The sequence below is a fragment of the Parus major genome, chromosome 7 (genome assembly GCF_001522545.3).
Source record: "Parus major isolate Abel chromosome 7, Parus_major1.1, whole genome shotgun sequence".
NCBI lineage: Eukaryota > Metazoa > Chordata > Aves > Passeriformes > Paridae > Parus > Parus major.
In genome coordinates this window covers 24,406,079-24,422,332 of record NC_031776.1, presented here as the reverse complement: position 1 = coordinate 24,422,332, position 16,254 = coordinate 24,406,079, and the positions used below count along the sequence as shown (strand labels likewise).

Below are 16,254 nucleotides of genomic sequence, written 5' to 3'. Positions count from 1 at the left end.
GTTATGGATTCTCATCCCTGGAAGTGTTCAAGGCCAGCTTGGATGGGACCCCGAGCAACCAGGTCTAGTAAGAGGTGTCCCTGCCCATAGCAAGGGGTGGGAATGAGATGATCTTTAAGGTCACTTCCAAACCAAACCATTCTATGATTCTATAAAAAAACTTGCCTTTTATTTTCTTTCTCTTTGTGAAATTTAACTGAACACATACCAACAGATAAGTTATCTGCGCTATTTTACCTACAGGCTGGAAAATAACACAGAGGTATTTGTTTAATTTTGATTTAGATAAGAAGAGGTATAGTTTTATTATTATTTTATTAGTGAATGGGGTTAGTAGGTAGAGTGAAATCCTGACTCATAACTAAGAAGATTCCTAAGAATTCTGATAGTAAAAAAGTAGTAACATGAAAAGATGCTTCAGAAAAGTTGAATAATAAACTCTTGAAGAAGGATGGGAAGCTGAGGTAGCAAGCCATTCAGTGACAGAATGCACATAAAGCATTTTATGACAGAAAATAAAGAACAGGGTCTTTCATCCAAAGAGTGGAGGAGATGGAAATCCTTGAAGGTATGGTCCATATATGTGCAATTGATGGTGTGAGCAGATGCAAAAACAAAGGTTAAAGAGCCAGAGTTCAATGGTATTTGATATTGCTATTATACTTATTAGTATTGTTGTTGCTGTTGTTGTTGTTATTGTCATGGTTAGTAGATATGACAATATCTACTATTGTAGATATTGTCCATTAGCAGAGAAAACGGATGAGGAAAAAAGTGCAGTGCAGGCTTTTATGTGCAAGACAATTCAAGGTAAGTAGCATTATAGAGAAAGGACTTTGGGAACCTCATGGGTCAGGCCAGGGAGAAATTGTAGGCTGCTGAAGGAGAACCTGAAGAGTTGAAATTGGATAATAGATGTAAAAGGGATGGGTAAGGCAAAAGAGGATTAATTTTCTTAATGCCTTCCTAAAACAGTCAATTGGCAGAGTGTTTTTCCTTTGTCCTGCAGACAGTTTGTCCCTGGATCCTGAAGTCTCCAAGGCAAATGCCTATGGTTTCACTGGCTGCCTGTCCTCTGTTCAGTACAACCACATTGCTCCCCTGAAAGCTGCCTTACGCCATCCCAGCGTGGCTCCCGTGACTGTCAGGGGTTCCCTGACCGAATCCAGCTGTGCATCCATGCTGGAAGCTGATGTGAACACAGCAACCACAATATATTCCTCATCAGGTACGTCCTGCTGGGAGGGGAGTGGGGAGCTTAAAGGATAGAGTGAGGTTTCCTTCCTTTTTGCTGTAATATGAGTAGTGGAAGTTGCTTTTTCTCTCAGAATCAGGAGTGTTGAGGAGGGTCATCAGGACTAGTCAAGTCCCCTTTAAAAGTCATTGTTCTGAAACAATGTTTTCAGACTAAGTTTCTGGTTCACCTAAGACATGCCTGCCTAGGACAAACAGAAAAAGTCCCAAAGCTGTACTGAAAAAGCTTTGAAAGTTTGGTTAATGCACCTGATTTGTCATTCATGTCCACTCCAGATAATTCCAGTGCTGCAGATCTCCAAGGATAACATAAGTGTTACACAGATTCTGTATCCCAGTGGTGATAAAGCAAATGAAGTCATACTAAAAACAATTCAAATTTGTTCCCACCCTAACAGAAATGAGCAAAAACTCTTGTACAAACCCCTTGGCATGTGTGACTTCCACTAGGTGCTTGTACCTCATTCTCTTAGACTAAAGAGAGGGAGCACTACTTAAGCAGTACCAGCAAGATGATCCCAATTGTTTGTATATCTTTTGCAATTCTGAAGCTGTCCTCTGGGAATCTGAACATTTTGCATATGTGAATTTGTATGCAGAGAAGGAAACTGAGAGCAGCTGGAAGAGTTGTCACCATGAACAGGGACAATCAAGTTGCTGCTTTAGTCACCAGTGGATGTGGCAGAATTCTTAATGACCAGAAAGGAGTGCAAATTAAGGGCTGTTTTTTGCCCCTTGACCTATAAAGCTACTTTCTCCTTTTTTATAACTAATAAAACTCTGGTACAGATCATAATGCAATTCTTTCACATTTGTACTTGCATCAAATCCCCATTTCCTGCAGCTTCTGCCTAAGATATTCAGCAGAAAACAAATGATGCTATTAGCATTCTGCATAGGGAAAAAGGCTGCTGATTACTCTGGAGAGCGGCTGCCAGTGTGCATGTGCTCCTCCCCAGCCCCCCACTTCCTTCTCACTGCCTCCAGTTGTCTGAGGTGTCTGCTCTGATGCACAGACAAATGTGTCTTGTGAGTCCTGAATGGGCAATGATACTGAACATATGAACTCTTTGCCCTGTGATCTGTCACCTCAATGATCTAATTTTTCTAAGGAGTTTAGAGAGCAGTAGAACCTGAGGCTCAGAACAGGACTTCAGGACAGAACACAGAGCAGAGTGTAGCATTTGAACTTAAATATTTCAAGCATACAATCAGTTGTACTCTATTGTTAAGGTTAAGCAACATTGCATCAGAAATGCAGAATTATTATAAAAACTCATGCCTGTCTTGCCACTCTGTGCTCTAAAATATGATTTCCTCTCAATGTGATGAATTATCTGACATTCCTGTCTCAATGTTCACACTGGATTTGATTAAAGCCTGAATAAGATCTTTAGAACAAATGTGCTCTGAAGACTTCATGTCTTTATATACTAAAGTAAAAGCAATGGACGGTTGATTCTTGTTTAAAAATTTTTCCAATTTGTAGCAAATTATAATTTCTATAGATGTATTTAAGCATTACATTTCTACATGGAAAGGACACATTTTAAGAAATAAAAAGAAAACAGAGTCAAGGATTAACTTTCAAATTTAGTGCTCATATCTCAATTCATCACTTCCCAATTTCTCATTATTGAGTGTCTGAGAAGAAAAATAGAACTTCAAAGGAGGCTGTACATGTCTATGTCGATATTCTAATGTGCAGATACAACAAAAAAGCTCACTAGGAAAACTCTTTAAGTGTGTGAAAAAAGCTTTCTATATTTGTAACTTGAAAACAATTGAAGCTATTTCCTTCAGAAATGAATACTTGTATTCAAAAAAAGTTTCCTCACAGACAGATATGGAATAAAATCTATTCACACAGTTATCTGAACACACTTTTTCTGATCAGGAAACACAAAATGAGAGGTGACTTACTGAGGTTTTTATATTTAACAAAGATCTGCAGATCATCTTCTTCCTCGCTGAGGCACATGTCATTTTTAATTCTGTATTATTGGTATAGAGATAATAGACTTTTCCTATGGTATTTTTTCTTAATATTAAAATGCTGTAAAAATTACAGAGGAGATTCAGCTGTGTGAATTGTGGAGTCTTGAGCTGCGTATCCTCTTCAGCTGAGAGCAGGTCTTCACGCATTTAAAGTAAAAAATGTCAAGTACTTTCATAAGTCTGGAACTACACAGAAAAGATTTGCTTCTGAAAGGCACCTTAAACAGTGAAGTTCTGTCTCACTGTGCTAATTGTGCTGGACCTGGTATTTCCAAACAAGCTCTGACTGGCTAGGGGTATGCCAGGACAGCCTGTAGCAACTATCAGATGGTGAAGTTGAGGATCCTCAGAGGAAGGAAAAAAAGCAGAAATGCATGACTGCAACCTTTGACCTTCTCATTGGAGCTGCTTGGAAGAATCCCACAGGATACAGACTTGGTAAGAAGAGTGCCATGAGGCCCAGAGAGATCGTAAAGTCTTCATCCTTGGATATATTCAAAACCCAAATGGATACAGCTGTGAGAAACTATCTCTAATAGACTTGGATTTGAGTAGGGCTTTGGACTAGATGAATTCTAGGGAGCAATTTGACCTGATCTGAGGCTTCCAGTCTCAGTGAATTAAGTTGTCATGCCAGCAGCGTTATCTAAAAGAAGGAGGATGTCCTGTTAAGGTCTTAGATGAGACCCAGTATTGCTATTCCTTGGCTTCAGAGTGTATTACCTTCCCACTGGAGATGGCTCTGCTATTACAGGCCATCTGCTGCACTGTAAAAAACCACCCTCTTCTTGTATCCTGATTTTATTTCTCAGACAAAATATAATTCTTGGGGCTTGGTGGCTGTTAGCCTCCATTTTGTAACTGCTCTTCAACATTTGTTCTGGTTTCTTCTCAGTGCTCAAGTTCTGGTAACAAAAAAATAGTGGAGTGCTGATTGCATTAGGTGTTAAATAATCTTTTAGGCACAAATAACATCTTATACAATTGTAATATAGAAATTTAATTTCATACCTTTTCATATATAGTTAATAATTTTTTCATTACTCTTTTCAACTAGTGCCATGTTCTGGCACCAATTGCAATTTTTTCTCTAGTACAGGAGAACAGTTGTAAAACAGATGTAAATTTTTAATTGTCACTGAATTCACTGGCTTCAACTGAGGGATCAGATAAAAAATACCTCACCAAATCCCCATTATGCAGAAAGTAAATTCATCTTCAGTCTGAAATAATGATTGCTCTCCTCTTCTGATCTGTGGAAAGAAATCAGTGAGTCACACTATCAATCTTTGACAGCCATCTTAGGGTACAAAATAATTGTAGGTTCTTCTCCTCTTTGACTAAATATAAATAAATAAATAAATAAACTAAATTACTAGTTTTGATTTATATAACTCATATACACTGAAAAATAAAGTGAGATGAATCTACTGATGATGTACAAAGTTACTACCAACTGTGATCTAGTTTTGAATTTGGCCCTGTTTTGAGCTTATGATCAGAGGCCTGTGTTTAGGCTAAATAACCCCCAGATTCCCTTCCAACCTTACCTTTTCTATGATGCATTCTATATTTGTGTGTAAAAATATATTTTCATTCCCATCGCAGTCCCACAAATGTAGGAGATGAGATGAAGCATTGCCATGGCTGCTTCTTGGGAATGTCACTCTGTGCACACAATTACCAGGCAAGGGGGCTCTCATCAGTAGGTTTGAAGCTGACGGCTCAGGTCTGTGATTGGTGATTACCATTCATGTGCTAAAGGATGTACTGGAGGTCTTCACTGGGCCCCAGAAGTCCCTTTTGTGTCTGTAGCTCAGTTAAGGGACTGCATCTTTTCAGGATAAGTGTAACTGAACAGAAATCATTCCACCCCTAAAACCTGCAAGAAGATCTGCATTTTTAAAAATACTAAGACCTATTTGAGGCTCATGTCTTTGCACCTCTTTGAGGCAGCTATCAGTGATGTAAATAATGAGGAAAAAGTGTCCCCTTTAAGAACTTAAATAGTCCCAACCCACCAGGGTTGTCTGGGTTATTTTGGTGGTTGTCTGATTCAGGCTGTTTTGATGCACAAACATGAAATTGTTGCTTGTTTCAATAAAAAAAACATCCTCTTCAGAAATGGCACGCCAAAATGGGGCTGAGTCTGTTACTAAGGCAAGGATGTTCAATTACAATAAACCTTGCAACACCAAATTTCTCAGGCAGGCTTCCACCTCTTGCATCAGAAAGAGCAGTTTGGCAGAGCATTACATAATACACAGCAGAGACAGTGATCCCTGACTCTCTCCCTATGTATATTCTCTGTATGACAGCCTGGAGGCTTGTAAAGGAGACACACACAAATATGAATCCCTTCGAAGGAAAGGCTAAGGTGAAGAGAAAAGGTGAAGGTGCAAAAAAGCTGGATTCAGCTAGCAGTAGAAAACATGGTATCTTCTAAAACATACTGGACTAAAAAGTAAGTCCACTGCTGAAACTCCACTGACATCAGGAAGACCTTGACCTCTCAGATTTGGATCTGAATTTGAGTCAAATAACTGACATTCTCTTTCAGTGTTTCTACAGTAGTCATTTTGAGACAGAGTACAAGAGAGCTCTAACATCAAGGAGCCTTTAATATGAGTTAATTTCTGATCCCTCTGTTTTGGATCCAATTTGACCACTGCATTTCTATAACAGAGATAAAATCATCTCTTCCAAGAAGTTGTCCCAAGCAGAGACTGCTTCTCTTCATGGGATTGAATTCAAGTTGTATGTCTTACCGACGAACATAGGTCAGCTCTGAATGTGCCTAGCATCCCTTTCTTTTGGCTTCTTTCTGCTATCATTTCTTAGGTAACAACAAAAAAGATAGTAATACATCTCTGAGTGAGAAAAGCTCCCAACAGGCTGTTTAGTTGAAATGTCTCTCTGAATGTCTTCTGATGAACTGAGACAACACTTTCTGCTGTTCATTTGAAACTTTCTGTGTCCTTTTAAGTATACCCTTATTAGAATTTGCTCCTGAAGAAAATTTCCTGATGAAAATTGTTCTGCAAACTCACTTTATTTTTCAGACCTTTCTGGTTCAGTTTTCCAATCCCCCAAATCACATCTTTTGAAAACAGATTAGAATTCATAAGAGTAAGAGGACACTTCTGTCTAAGCCACAGAGAAGATGAGCAGCTGATACAGAAAATAAGTTCTCTTTTGTTTAACCAACTGCAGATCCTTTTGGGAAGACAGATGAAAGAGAACCTCTCACCAATGCAGTCAGAAGTGATTCAGCTGTGATTGGAGGTAACTTCATTTCTAAAGACTACAGTCAAAAAATAATTCTGTCAAGGCAAAAATTCTAGTAGATTTTAAATCTGAGCTCTATGAAGTCCAAGGATTTTTTTGTAATTTGATGCAGGTCTAGTATCTGCTCTGTTTATTAGCACAGACGTATCTGTGTCAAGCTACCTAGGTAGGCAAGTGCATTGTGGAATGTTGTGGTCACACATGGATCATCAGGAACCTGAGTCTTCTAAAATATACCTAAACTCTGCCTGTCTGCCTGCTTGAGCAGGGGATCTGGACAAGATGATCTCCAGAGGTTCCAGGTGTTCTCTGATTCCATGTGAGTCTCTGTTCTAAGAACCAGCTAAGCAGCAGTTTTTTTACACACCACCCTGGTGAATTCTTTGTAGAGTATTCACTTATCTAGTATTTCCTGAGCTCTCTCTTTGTAATCTGGTGGTGCAGTGGAACTCATATGGTCATATGGCAGTATTTATATACTGGGGAACAGTACATTGTCCTCATAGTTTCATGTATGGTTTTAATTTTCCTGTAACAGCCTAGAAGAAAATTTATCTCTGTTTATTTTATAGCATGCCCTGTAGAGAGCTGCCTTTGATAATATCTAGAAGCTATAAACCAAAGTGTACAAGGCTCATGCAAGGTTCCCAGAGATAAGACAGAAGAAAATATGACAGAGGAGGAATTTGTGTGAGCACACAGATCTAATGTTTTAAAAGCAAACACACTGAACTAACTTAATTTCCAGTGAAAGCATAGTTTTACAGAAATTTGGCCAATTATATCAATACATGTTCTATTTTAAGTGTCCTTAAGGTTACAAAATAGAAATAAAAACTACCAGGGAGGGTTTGATGTAGGCATATGGTTGTGTATGACTGACATGAACTGATCTATTATACCAACTAGCTCCTGTGCATTGGTAACACATTTTTGAGGTAACTGAGCCTTTTGTTTTGGTTTTCACTCTTTCTATCCTTCCTTTTTTGCCCCTTTACAGGTGTAATAGCAGTCGTGATATTCATCATCTTCTGCATCATTGCCATCATGAGCAGATTCCTCTATCAACACAAACAAGCACATCGAAATAGCCAGAAAAAGGAGAAGGAATACCCAGAAAATCTTGAGAGCTCCTTTAAAGCTGACATTGACTTGCAAAACACAGTGAGCGAGTGCAAACGGGAATATTTTATCTGATGGACAATGCAATTTCTTCTTACTCTCCCTCCCTTAACCTCCCTTTCTTTATTCCTTTCTCCTTCCTATTTTCTTTTTGATTTTTTTTTTTAACACTCATTTTTTTGCTAGCTTCTTTTTCATTTGGAAGAGACCGCCCTGCACAGGAAACACTGAGAACAATCACAGTGCCTCATTCTCTGCACAAGAACCTGGCAATCACAGTTTACTTCTGCAGCTCAAGAGACCTGTTATCCCATCCTACACAAAATAAGATCCACATGCACACCTGGTTTCTGCTGTCAGTTCTTGGATGTTTCAAAGTCCCTACATTTATTTGTTGGTTTTTTTTTTCCTCTGGAGCCATTTAAGTCATTGCTTTTACACTAGAGCTGGACTATGTAAAGTGCAGGTAAAGTAGTTGAACACATAGCTCTGCAGATACTGGGACAGGATAGAGGGAAAGAATGAGATCAAAACACCTGATTTATTTCACAGGCTCATTTACAACAATCATAAAGAACCAGCCAAATTCTCAAATGTTATTAATTGATATATTGTCTATTGATTTAAATGGTGTTAAATTAATTTGTACCGGTTGAAAAGCTGGTATGGCATAAAGGAAAATAAAACTGTCCTCATTAAGCTCCTTCCCCCAACCTCCTGTCCTTTTACTGTAACTTTTAGGCTTCTCAGTACTTTTCCAACAATATATGTATCAACAATAAATATCATTCCCATGCACCTCTTTCACATCCATCTCATAAGGCTGGCTACGTAGACCCAACATACACTAGTATAACCCTAGCTGAAGCATGGAAAATAGTAGCTTGAATCTCCAAGGGGTTTAGGAAGCTGCTAGGACTTAGGTGCTCTATATTTGTCTGAAATTTTAGAAATGCAGCATATGCCTGTTCATGCCACATGGAGGATTATCACACACTGAGGTTAAACGCTGTTGCTGCTGTGGAAAAGAAAAAGAACATAGATGAGAAAAAAACCAAAATAGTTTAATCTTAAACATGACTCACACCTTCTGCCAGCTCTTCTAAAAAAAGAAAACATAAATCCTACTACTCAAAAAAACCTCCCAAAACTGCATGAAAGATTGATTGGTATTTCCTGTTTGTAGAAATTGGAATAACTTCTCCAAAGCTAAATAGAGAGAGATCTGATGTCATGTCTAAAAAGATGAATAATTGATAATTTCTCTTTACAAGTAAGAACATTAGGGAAACAAAGAGATCCCAAATACTCTATTTTAAAATAATCTGCACTCCTTTCTTTAAAGTCTTCTGTCCTTTCCTGACTTGGAGCACTACTGAAGAATCAAATTCTGACCATTTTGCTTGTGCTGCATGGTTACAGTGTGAGGATGAAAAAAGTCATTTTCAATCACAAACATCCTAAGGGTAAGAAAGTAAGGAGTCATAGCCAGCGAGGTTTTGAACACTCTGTTGTGTTCATGTGACATCTGCTTTTGCAGGGCTTCTAAAGAGTATGTAAAATTTGCTGGGGGTAGAATTAAGCCTAAAGTTAAGTGGAAAAAAAAACCACCTTATTCATTGCAGTACTCTTGATAAGAATTAATTTAAGATGATTGTGTAGCTCAATCTCCTTCTTTGCCCTACACCCTGTGCAGTCATCCTGGGGTTTCCACATGATGGTCCTTTCTGCGTAGATTAAAAATGAAAGAATCCCAGTATGAGGTAATAACCCACAGCCAAGTGGAGATGAGCTTACATATGCAACAATGCTGATTTTCTAGGCAAAGGAAAGGAATGTAGGTGTTTGTTTTTTCTGAGGTGTTTTTGTTTTTTTATGAGAGGAGAGAGCAGACAAGGAAGAATAAATCAGGAAATGACTGTTTGGATATGGTGATTCTTTACCACTTCTTTTGGAGCATTCAGGGAAGAGAAAGCAGTCTTGGAGTGACATCATTCTTACACAAAAAGGAATATGAGGTCAGCCCTATAACCAGAACTCTTCACTGAGCTGTTTTATAGAACTGTCTATATTGAAACTAGTTTGGTGCCATTCTTCTTCAGCCATGGTCAATTGCAGCTGCTTTGCCACGTTTTCTGTTTGGATGACACAATTACTTGACAGTGTTTCTGTGTGGTGAGCATTGGAATGATGGACTGAGTAGCTGGCTTCTCTTTATGTTGCTTTGTCTTTGGTACTGAAGTCCTGGCAAAGCAATTATCTTTTTCCTTCCTGCAGATGAAGCTGCTTTGATTGGCATGGCAGAAGGGAGGAATAGGAGAGTTCATGGGCACCTCTGCCTGTGTTTGAGTCATCTTTTCTGAAATGGTCTCTGTATGAGACATCTCTGATGTGCTTAACTGGCTACCTGAAGAATAGAATAGGAAAGTAAAACTCTGAAAATTTAGCTAGGTTGGGGTGCATCTGTAAACAGAAAGAACTGCACATGAATGCATGCATGAGTAGACAGATGTGAATCTATACCTGTGCATGTACTGAGATGGGAAGATTTTTATGCTGAACAAAAGAACACATTTGTATGGACTTCTAAATCAGAATGTCAGAATTATTAAAAGATAGCTAAAATATACTAAATGAAGTACTCTAAATATGAACTCCTTTTTGGGTTTTAAGTTGTTTTGTTCTGATGCTTTCTTTAGCGAGGGCATTCTCGGATTTCCTTCAGTATCAGTTAAAGGCAATTAATAGTAATTTTTTTTATGAAAGAGAAGAAACACAGTCTTGGAAAAATCTATTAGTGCTAAAATTAATTTTCCTTAGATCAAATTATAACTTTTTTTCCATCTATTTAAAACCATTTCTGCTATTTTTGTCAATGTTTCTCTTTAAATTGGGTGTTTTCTCTTTTCCTTTTAGCTGTCATTCTAGATACTATTTTTCAGTAAAGACAGGGGGTAATACTTTTTAAACATAAGATTTCAGGTTTCATTTCAGTGGAAAACCTGAGACTGTCAAAGAGTTGTTTGGAGGCATTGTTTGGGTTTTCTTCCTTCCCCAAGATGAGTTTTGTAATAAAAGTAAGGGACTGGTAGAAGGACACTGAGTCTCTTTTTTTTTCTCTTGGTCATATGATATTTATTCTCTGAAAATTATTATTGCTAGGGATTTTTGGACTGTGAAATTACAAAGTATCTTAGATATGGATTTAGCCACTGCAAATTCCTGTTTTCCAGAAAAGGTTTGGCCAATAATAGCCATGCTTATAAAGATATTTTGTCATGCAGTCTGAGCTGGAAGCCCAGAAGACTCTCTGTGAATGCTGGTGCCTGGCTACAGAAAACAAAGGAAGATGTCAGAAAGTTAAATCCAACTGAGTTGGCTGCCACCTCGTGAAGGATAGACTTTACAAGGAATTTAGTCTCTTGAGGTCGTGGATCAATGGTTAAGTGGCTAAACAAAATAAGCATTTAACTCAAATTAAGTTCAGTTGAGTTTCTGTGTCTGCCTTGCTGTGAAATGTTCTAATATACTACAAGACATTTAAATACCTTTGAAAATTGGGAGCCATTTCTCTTTTGGAAATAAAACTTTGGTCCTAAGTAAGTTATGTATGTAATTGGCAGTTAGTATTTCATCTGGCCTTATTCACTTACTAAAGACAAGACAAGTGTGAGTGTTTTGGGTCAATTTTTAACATGTACAGTGTTTTGTGGGGTTTTTTTTTCTTATTCTTGCCTTGGCTCAGCACTTAGGTTATGTCTGCGGTGAAAAAGACAAATAAAAGACATACTTTTTAGTCATATGGGACAAGCCAGAATTCCCACCTGGGTAAATATGACTGTAAAAATGAGACAAATAGAGCTGTGCTATTATCAGAGTGTGTTCAGTCATGAGATACCCCTGATATTTAAGTTAAAACTATAACCAGATTACAAAAATAAAATGCTTACTCTTGGCTTTATTTTAACCTGATCTAGCTAGACTTAACTCATCCTATTTATCAATGGCTCAATTTTTACAGTGTAAGCCAAACCCTCATTTTAATGAGATCTTTGACTATATTAGCATTTAGCTGATCACATATTTCACATATTGGGTGAGGAGCAATCAATATATCATTGTTTCACTATGGTGAGGGGTTATGAATCTTTTCCTAATGAAGTCAGTTATTGATTCTGCTGAAGATAAGATTGAATCCAAGATCTGTGAAGCACTTCAATATTGCTTTTATCTGAGTCTTTTGGGTTTGTTTCATTTTGCATTTGGTTTTAATGACTGCCTGTTTTACAATTGTCATCCAGTCCTGTCCAGCCGTGTGGTTGGTAAGGACAGGGCAAATGTCCCAAACATCCTGTAAAATTAAATTAATCACTAGAGGTGCTCCCTTTCTCTCCATTAATTATAGATACAGGGTAGTCTCCTGGCAATAGATACTTCTAGCAGAATTTGCCTATAAATCTGAATTTTACAATAGTTTAGAAGCTCCAGTAGACACATCTCCACAGGTATTACAAGTGACTTTTCTATTTTTTGAGGTGACAGCTGGGGTCAAGGAAGGACACCTTGCAGCTAAAATTACACTAAACATCTCTGCCTAGTAAGTGTATACATCTCCTTGTAGCCAAATACATGAAAATCGAGTTTCAAAGTACCTCTAGGAGCCAGTGGCAATCTGATCAGTAATCCCTGAGGAAGAGGATAATTCTCCTTACAGTCTGTTCTAGATCCAACATCCATGTTTTGCCTCACATGAGAGCTTTGACAGATAGCATACATGAAGCCAGATCCACACATTTCTGAACTAAAGCTAACTCAGCCACCTCAGATGCCTTTCTGTATGTCTGGTGCCATTTGAGATGATACTGGGGTGTCTCTGCAGCTCCAGGAAGGATGCAGATCTCCCGGCTGCCATATCCTGGCATCTGTGAACCCCAAGTAGCTATGTCTGATACTTGCTGGCTTTTCAAATCGTAATAAGTTCCTATCCAGAACCCCTATGTTCTCAATGAGATGAATCCCTGAAACAATAAATCCCATCTTCAGAACAAAATCGACCTTCCTTCTGTAAGGAAGCCAGTCTGTTGACATGCATCCTCCTCTTCAAATTAACAAGAGTGTAGAGGAGGCAGAACTCGACCTCTTTGCGGTCAACCAACTCATGGCATTGTTGTCTGTTGCTCTCATCTACACAAAGTTTACCCTAAACAAGACCAGTTTCAAGTATTCTTCTGCACTGCTGTTTTTTCAAAGACACAAAGGAGGTTTTTTTTATATTATATTTTTCAGAAAGCAACATTTGGTAAAAGACTTGAGCAAAGTCTGAGACCTTGTGAGCGCTATTTCAAAGCTTTCATGCAGTTTTTTAAACTTATCAAACAAGCCAAGTTTAACACCCCTACCAAACCAAGGGCCTTACCCTGAGTCTTCCGAGGCTGGTGGGAGGCCTCTTGCTTGACTACAGTTGGAGTTACACCATGCCCTTGAAGTTTTTGGGGGTTTTCTTCACAGGTTGCTATCACAGCTTCAAAGCATGATTTGTTCCCTTGGGTTCTGCAGTTTGCTGCACTCTCTTTCCCAGTGGAAAGTTCTTCATGTCCTCTTTCGGGGTGGGCGGCCCCCTCCTCCCTGCTGCTTTTGTACATGAAACTTCTAAGCACATTCTTATTTTGGGTCTGAGGTAGCTTTTTTCTTTGTTTATTTCAAGACATACATATAGAGAGTTTGAATATTTCAGTGTATTGGTACTTATTTTTGTGATCTTTTTGCACTAAAAGTTACTCTGACAAAAACAAAAATTGGGAAAAAAGCACACTTTCTGGTGAACTCTTGTAATTTGTAAGCTCGTTGTTTGTTGTTTGTAATGTGCTGAGTCTACAAGCCGAGCTAAGGAAGGATTAAGGCAACAGTTTGTGTTGACAGTGTCACTCCATATCTAGTTCACCTCTGTTTTCTTCATCCTGCCTTTAACACGTGGAGATATCAATTTGCTGGTAGGCATCAGAGGAGCTTGTTTCACAGTTCAAATTAAGATTATGATTTTTCTCCTGGCAGTCACAGAAACCAAAATGTCAGCTGGGTGTTTAACCAGAAGGGACACTGCACTCTTTTGGAAATGTAGTCACCTAAAGGTGATGACTTCCAAGGGGAAAAGAGGACATTACCACTCCAAACTACCATTGTGATGGGGCAGTGAAGGAGGCAAAAGCTCTTGGAAAACGTACACAGTTTGAAGCCATGCATGGTAACCATCAGTTGGATATGAGGCTTTCAGGTATTTTTCAGTGGTTGGTTTTTGCCGTGGAATGAATTGCTATTTGGTCTGCCAAAATATAGTCTTAGGTGTCCTGATGATCTGTGAAGCATCGTAGATGTGCTTCAAACATGGGGGAGGATTTCAAAGCTCTGGCTGATACCATATCCAAATCTCCCCAGTTAGATCACTGGAATTTTCCTTGGTAACCTAAAGGAGAATTTGGGATGGTTTCCCTCAAATAATCATAACATTTAATCAAATGTAGGGTACAGCAGGTGATCCAAAGAATGGTGTTTGCTTAGAGACTTTTCACTCCATCCTTTAGGATGTTTGTGGCAGTTTTTTCTGAACTACTGACTGCTGTTCACATTGCAACACCTCTTACTTTTTGATATGCTAGTCATAACTCTATTCACAAATTTCAATCCCACAGCCCTAAACAGAGTCCATTTGGAACAAATTCTGCATGGGAAATTATTTACTCATTTTTGCATGCCCTTTACATATCCTTCTTGTGTCCTTTAGGCATACCCATTTCTGATGTGTTTTGTCATTGCTGCCAATGCAGCATCCATGTTGTCAAGAAAGAAAGATTGTTTCTTGGGTAAAGCTTAGATACAGCCAGTCACAGCCTCACTTTCCATTCACAACACAGTGGAATTGGAAGTTTCAGGAGCTTAGGAGAGCACACAGATACATTCTTTTATTCAGATGCCCAGTCATAAAAATCTCTACTCTGTGATTTTTACAAATGAAATCTGTAACACGGACCATTATATCTAAATGATAGTGAGAACCTTAACATTGTTGTACCTGACCTGCTTTGAAACTCCCTTTGTGAAAGAAACAGAGACAGCTTCAGACCTGGTTGTAATCTTGTTTAGGTCAATGTAGATGCCTCACAGGTGAATTTAGCCTCATGTTGCTCTTGCTTTGGTGATTTCCTGCAAGCTGAGGCTGACAATACATAAATCCACATCAGGACAAACATCATATGTTTGTCATCCCTTACTGATGTCAATGAGTGTTGCATTCACTGAAATCATGTTGATTTCTAGCAGAACTGTGGATAAAATTTGGGATAAGGCAATTAACTTCAGCTCCACAAAGTCCATGATACATCTTAAGTCACTTTCAGAAGTTTATAAAAATTAGTGTTTGGGGAAGGTTGGTCTGTAGTTGGGCATCTTGTCAACCAACTCGGGAGCCCATCCACTAATACTGGAAGGATTTTATGGGATTTTAATGGATAAAGGCCCCCTAAAAAGAAAAAAAAGGGCAAAATGGCAGCTGAGATTAAGTATTTGTAATAATAAAAAAATTGGTTCTGTCTACGGATGAACTCTTCATCATTCATTTAACTTTGTTCTACTTAGATTGTATTAAGTAAATTTCTCAGAGCTCTGTTCATTTTATTAGCAAAGCAAAAAAAAAAAAAAAGAAACTTTTTTTATGGTTTGTCCAAGGGTAAAGCAAGAGTCTCTCAGTTACAGTAAAAAGCAAAATGGAGATTTAGATTATTCCCCTTTCACTATCTGGTTTTCTAAAAAGAATTCCACAGGACGTTGCCTCAGTCTAAGTCAGTTTTGTAGACAATGTAACATGTCTTAATACCCTGTTAAGGGATTGAAAAAATTTAGCCTTAGCTTCTTTTGTTTTCTATGGTTACTGTTGTACAGAAGAAAGACTTAAACTGTAAGTAATGTATATTTAATAAAAAAAGACTTTTTGTATGATTTTGTGTCAAAGACAAATGCCTCCTCTTGTGTTTTTATTTTAACTTCTAGCTGAATGAACATTAAAAAGGGCTGATTGTTTGGAAGACAAATTTTCAGGTGTTTACATATTAACTCTAAGCCAACACATGTCACTGGATGATGCTATTGATCTATTGATTCCAGCTATGGTTAAAAGTTAATGTCAGAGGAAATCTGGTCATCTTCCACATCCCTGACATAACTCATAAATGCTGGTGGGCTGACTAAATTTGTGTCTGCAGCTACGCCTTGGTTGTGGTTACAAAACCTGCCTAGTCACAGCTCTGTAGCGGTGTAGCCACGCTCACAGATGTGTGCACACATGTTCTCCCTCCCCAGCCTGCCATGCAGAAACATCCAGGTTTCTGTCTCTCCCATGGGTACCCTCACACAACAGCTGCACTTCTGGCTGTCACAGATCACACTCACACCCCTCACACGTGTCCCTAGAATAATAAATGTCTGTGTCTCAGGGCTTGGTTTGGCTTTAGGTGTTTGGTCTGATTGTTTTTTCCCCTTCCTTGGAAGCTGAGCACATAAATCTCTTTGTCTCCTTTGAAAATCACAGTGTTTGATACTATC

At 38.4% G+C, this 16,254-nt stretch overlaps 1 protein-coding gene across 1 annotated transcript in view; it reads left to right on the top strand.

Annotated features, from left to right (window-relative positions):
- The window catches only part of CNTNAP5 (contactin associated protein family member 5), a 276,352-nt gene extending 260,683 nt beyond the window's left edge, over nt 1–15,669 (top strand). The window contains exons 22-24 of the mRNA XM_015635016.3: nt 1,010–1,228; nt 6,466–6,537; nt 7,541–15,669. Of these exons, the coding sequence (XP_015490502.1) occupies nt 1,010–1,228; nt 6,466–6,537; nt 7,541–7,737 (488 nt within the window). The 3' untranslated portion in view covers nt 7,738–15,669. The remainder of the gene's footprint in view (nt 1–1,009; nt 1,229–6,465; nt 6,538–7,540) is intronic.
- The last annotated feature ends 585 nt before the right edge of the window (nt 15,670–16,254 follow it).